At 65.3% G+C, this 4500-nt stretch overlaps 1 protein-coding gene across 1 annotated transcript in view; it reads left to right on the top strand.

Annotated features, from left to right (window-relative positions):
- The first annotated feature begins 4023 nt into the window (after positions 1-4023).
- LOC112815331 (neutrophil elastase-like) overlaps positions 4024-4500 on the top strand; it is a 2320-nt gene continuing 1843 nt past the window's right edge. Inside the window, exon 1 of the mRNA XM_025861244.2 lies at positions 4024-4102. Within this exon, the coding sequence (XP_025717029.1) occupies positions 4036-4102 (67 nt within the window). The 5' untranslated portion in view covers positions 4024-4035. The remainder of the gene's footprint in view (positions 4103-4500) is intronic.

The raw sequence follows: 4500 nt of genomic DNA, 5'->3' as shown, positions 1-4500 counted from the left end.
GCGCTCTGCCCCAGCTGGACCTCCCCGCCACCCTCCATGCTCGGATGGGGGGCGCCCAGTGCCCCCGGCAGGACCAGCAGCCGCCCACAGCACCCAGTGCCTGCCCATGGCTGGGGCTTCCCGGGCGCCCCCTCACCGCTGCTCAGGTCCTGCAGGAGCCTTGGTCGCGTGGCCGGAGGGACTCCCGAGAGGCCTGGGTGCCCTGGAGCAGAAGGGACGGCCCGGGGGACGGAGGGCGGGCGGGCAGCCCACTGAGCGGCTGCTGGTCGTGCTTGGAGGCCCCACCCGGACGGGGGGCTCCGGGGGGGTGGTGTGGGCTAGCCTCGGCTCCCTCAAGCAGAGAGGGCTCTCTGAATGTACGCAGCAGCCTTCGTGGGTCTGGGGGCTTCCGCGCCGTGGGGAGGTGTGGTGATCAGTGCAGTGTTGCTCCAGGAGCCACACCCAGAGCCCAGGGGGCCACATATACAGTAAGAGGCCAATAAACACCTGCTGCCCTCAGGCCTCGTCTCCCTCCGCGTCCACACGTCCTAAAGAAAACTCCAGACTCAAAACATTTTACCCCTAAATGGCATGAGGCCACCCCAGCCCCCTTTCCCTGACGTAACCGCATCCTGGCCACCTCAGCCTGGCCCGGGCGACCCACCGACCTGCCCACACCCTCCCTGGAGGGCTCAGCAGCCCCTTGGCCTGCAGCTGCATCCTTCAGACCGTGGACCCCTTTGTGGTCCGGGACGGTACCACCCCGCAGTGCTCCGACCTGCCCCTGTGTGCGGGGGCAGTGCAGGGGTGAGGGCGGCCCCTGAGCCACCCCTCCCACAGATGCCCCAAGCACAGGGGAACTGTACACAGGGAATGGGCAGAAAGCTGCTTCCTCCCTGCCCCTGCCCGCAGATGGCCCTTTGCCACCCCCACCCCTGCCCCACGGCAACGTCGGTAAAAGTTGAAACTCCTTCCCAGGTTCCTGTCTGTCCTTTCCGGGTGGGAAGAGCGGCCGAGCGTCCCCCGCGGCCCAGTCCCCCAGCCCCAGACTCGGGATGGGGAGGCCGGGGCAGAGGCCTGGAGATTGGGGGTGCCCAGGGTGCTGTGGGTCTCACTTCCCGGATGCACGCAGACGTGGGCTTTAATCCAGCCCTGCCAGGGTGGCCCTGGCCAAGTTGCTACTCGCCTCTGTGCCTCAGTTTCCTTGTCTAGAAAATCGAGTGACCCCAGACATTTCCCAGAACTGCCCACGGAGCCCCACACTGGCCCTCAGGGCCCAGCCTTCCGTCTCCCAACTCCCAGCACGGGGATCAGTCATCAGGGAGGCTTCCCGGAGGAGGTGGCAAAGCCTGAGCGGACTGGATAGGAGTATAAGGAGCGGGCTGCCAGCCCCGGGCGCAGCAAGTGCAAAGGCTCCGCGTGGGGACCAGAGCGCGAGGGAGCGAGGCCTGCAGCGCGGGTGGAGAGCCGCAAAGCAAGGAGAGCAGGGCCGGGAGGGGGTGGGGCCGCGGAAATGAACTGGGGTGGGCCTAGAGGAGCAGTTGGAGGCTGGGAAGAGGTAAGGGTCATTGGCCAGCTGTGGAGGGGGCGAGTGGTCATGGCAAGGAGGCCATCCGCGCTCACAGGGGACGCACAGAGTCGGAAGGCAGCTCTTGGTTGACTCTGCTGCCGCCTGGTGGCAGCTGGCGCGTTGGCGCAAGCGTGAGAACCCCTCTTCTCAGCTCTGACGGCCGAGCTGACCACCGCAGGGGAGGGGTTTACAGTTTACAGCAGCCGTGCCAGGAGCCAACGTCGGGGCCCCATCCTGGGAAATGTATGCTGATGAGTGTCAGGAGGATGTCAGGAATTCCCCGAATTTCCCAGGAGCCCAAGGCAGGGAAGTGGTTTCCATAAAAAGCCCAGAGGGACCTTTAGTGCCCAGAGAGGGGGGTAAATGAGGCTTGTGGGAGGGAATGAAGCCCACTGATGGGAACACAGAGACCAGAAAGCCAGCCCCCCGCCCCCCCCCCCGCCTCGGTGTTTCCGTGGGCTCATGCCTGTGATGCTGGATCAGGAGAGGTCTGCGCGCCGCGAAGATCAGACCCCAGAAGGGGAGGCGGGGGGTGCTGGGGTGATTTGCCGGAGGTGGGCTGGGCTTGTGGCGATTCGGGGAACCACAAAACCACAGGGTGGAGGCCTCAGGGAGTGAGCGTCCTGGGAGGCCGGGGTCTGTGCCCGCGGTGGGGCCACGCCCCATAGCTCACGGGTCCCCGGCTCCCGCGGTTGGGAAAGATGCTTAAGTCATGTTCCTACAGTGGCATAACTCAGACCGAATACAATGCACGCCGCCCGCAAGCCTCGGAGCCGCCGCCACTCTGGTCTGGAATTAGAGCCTCCCCGGGCTGCGCCCCTCAAGGCGGTCACCACCCTGCCCTCCTGAAGGCGGTTAATGGTTAACAACCCTCTCTCTTTCTTATCTAAGGGCTTTATAAACCTTCATTCGTTTAACCCTTGCAACAACCCGGAGACAGAGCCTAGTGTTCAAGCTATCGTTCTATAGGTGAGGACCCTGAGGCGCGGAGGGGTAGAGTCGGTGGCCCGGACGGGTGCAGTAGGCAAGCGGCCACACGAGGATATGAACCCAAAGTCAACACACTTGACCACCACGACACGGATGAACAGAGTATACAGTTGGTGCTCGATTGATGCAGCTTTGGTTAAATCTGCTGTCCCTGCCAGAGCCACTTCCTCCAAAGACATGGCTGCCTCCACTCTCCCCCATCCCCAGACCAGAAAGGGGTGCCCGCTAAGTGCTCTATGGCCACTTTAACAAAGCGGGTTGGGGGGACCCTGCCAGGAGGGGAGGGGGCAGGACTGGTTGGTGTGCATCAGACCAAGGGAGGGATAAAGGGCGGACATTGAGCACCTGCTGTGTGCCGGGCTCTGGGACAGCAGGGCCGGCGTCCTCAACCCTGGAGAGTATGGGATTCTCTGGCCACAGAGGAGGACCCCAGCCGTGGCCCCAGCCCTGGGCAGTCCCGGGGGCCCCGCCCGCCCGTCCTGCGGATGGATCCGTTGGCTCCCTCCCCTGAACCTGGTCCGAGCCAGGAGAACGTTGCTTCTTGCGACAGCAGGGCCTGCTGTAGCGGGAGCATCCCGGGGGAGGCAGGAAGTGCAACAGGGGTCATGGGGCTGGGGGCCAGGCCCTGGGGACCCCAGCTCCGTTGTTGGCTGAGTTCTGCTGCTGCTCCAGGCAGGAGCGCCCCACCTAAGAGGAGGTTAGGTCCAGCCCGCAGGCCTGGGCTGGAATCCAGCAGTGCCGCTCAGGGCGGGTAGGGGGCTCAGCCGGGCTCAGGGAGGTGGGCGTTGGGGCCCACTTCCCAGAACTTCTGCTGGCGGCCAGATGGCGACCAGGCCCCTGGCTGAGAGTTACAGCCAGGAAGCCTGGAGGGCCAAGCCCTCATCGGGAGGGGCTGCAGACCACCCTCCTGCTGGGAACCATGGGGCCTGGGGCTGAGCCCAGATCTCCCGGGGCGGGGCGGGGGGGGGGGGGTGTCACTGGACAGGAACTGATCAGGAAGGCCCTCACTCTCTTCATCTCAGACGGGGACCCAGCAGCCCGGCCGCCGCTGTGGAACGTCAGGACAGTGCACGGTGCCCTGGGTAAACTGAGGCACGTGGGGACCCCCCCCAGCCAAGGTCCTTCGGGACTAGGGTGCCAGCTTTAGTAAAAACACAGGATGCCTAGTCATATGTGGATGTCAAGTAAACAGTGACTAGCTGTAGAGAAGTGTGTCCTGTGCAATATTTGGGAGCTACTTATTCTAAAAAAAAAATTGTTTATCTGACCTTCCCATTGAATCATGCAGCCCTAGCGGAGACCGTGCTGGAGCCAACCTGGGCCCCTCGCGCACCTCCTCCCACCCTGCTCTTCCCATCACTCACCCCCCAGCGCAGGGGAGAGGAAGTGGGGACACCTGGCCCCACCGTGGGGCAACAGCAACGGCCCCCGGGCACGGGGTTATAAGAGGGGCAGATGGGCGCAGGGGGCAGAGACGCCAGAGCCCCGGCCCGGCCATGACTCCAAGCCGCGGCGCCTCCAGCCCTGCCCTCGCGCCCCTGCTGCTGGCCATGCTGCTGGGCGGTGAGTGGGGCCACGTGTCTGTCCGCCTGTCTGTCCCTCTCCGCGTGCCCTGGACCCTCACGGCCCCTCACCCTCGTGGGAAGGTGGCCGCCAGGACGAGGAGGCCCGCTTGCAGAGGAGGACACAGGTTCTGAGTGGTGGGGCCCAGAGCGGGGTTCGGACCAGAGGCCATGCTCTGGGGACCCCGAGGCCGTCAGGTCTCAGCCTAGCTGTGCTGGGTCAGGGTGTGGGGTGGTGGCAGGCCCCCTCTGCCCCTGGGCCTCAGTTCCCTCCCCTGGGCCACAAGCCCGTGAGGAGCCCTAATCCCGCTGTTAGGCCCCCAGGCGGGGCTCCTCCAGGGTGCTCACCGCGCCCCCCGTGTCGTCCAGGGGGCACTGGCCCCCAGGCGGGGCTCCTCC

The sequence above is a fragment of the Callorhinus ursinus genome, unplaced genomic scaffold, assembly GCF_003265705.2.
Source record: "Callorhinus ursinus isolate GAN/ISIS: 27379988/994484 unplaced genomic scaffold, GSC_fseal_2.0 scaffold77, whole genome shotgun sequence".
Lineage (NCBI taxonomy): Eukaryota > Metazoa > Chordata > Mammalia > Carnivora > Otariidae > Callorhinus > Callorhinus ursinus.
The sequence above is the reverse complement of the archived record's forward strand: the minus strand, read 5'-3'. Positions and strand labels throughout refer to the sequence as shown.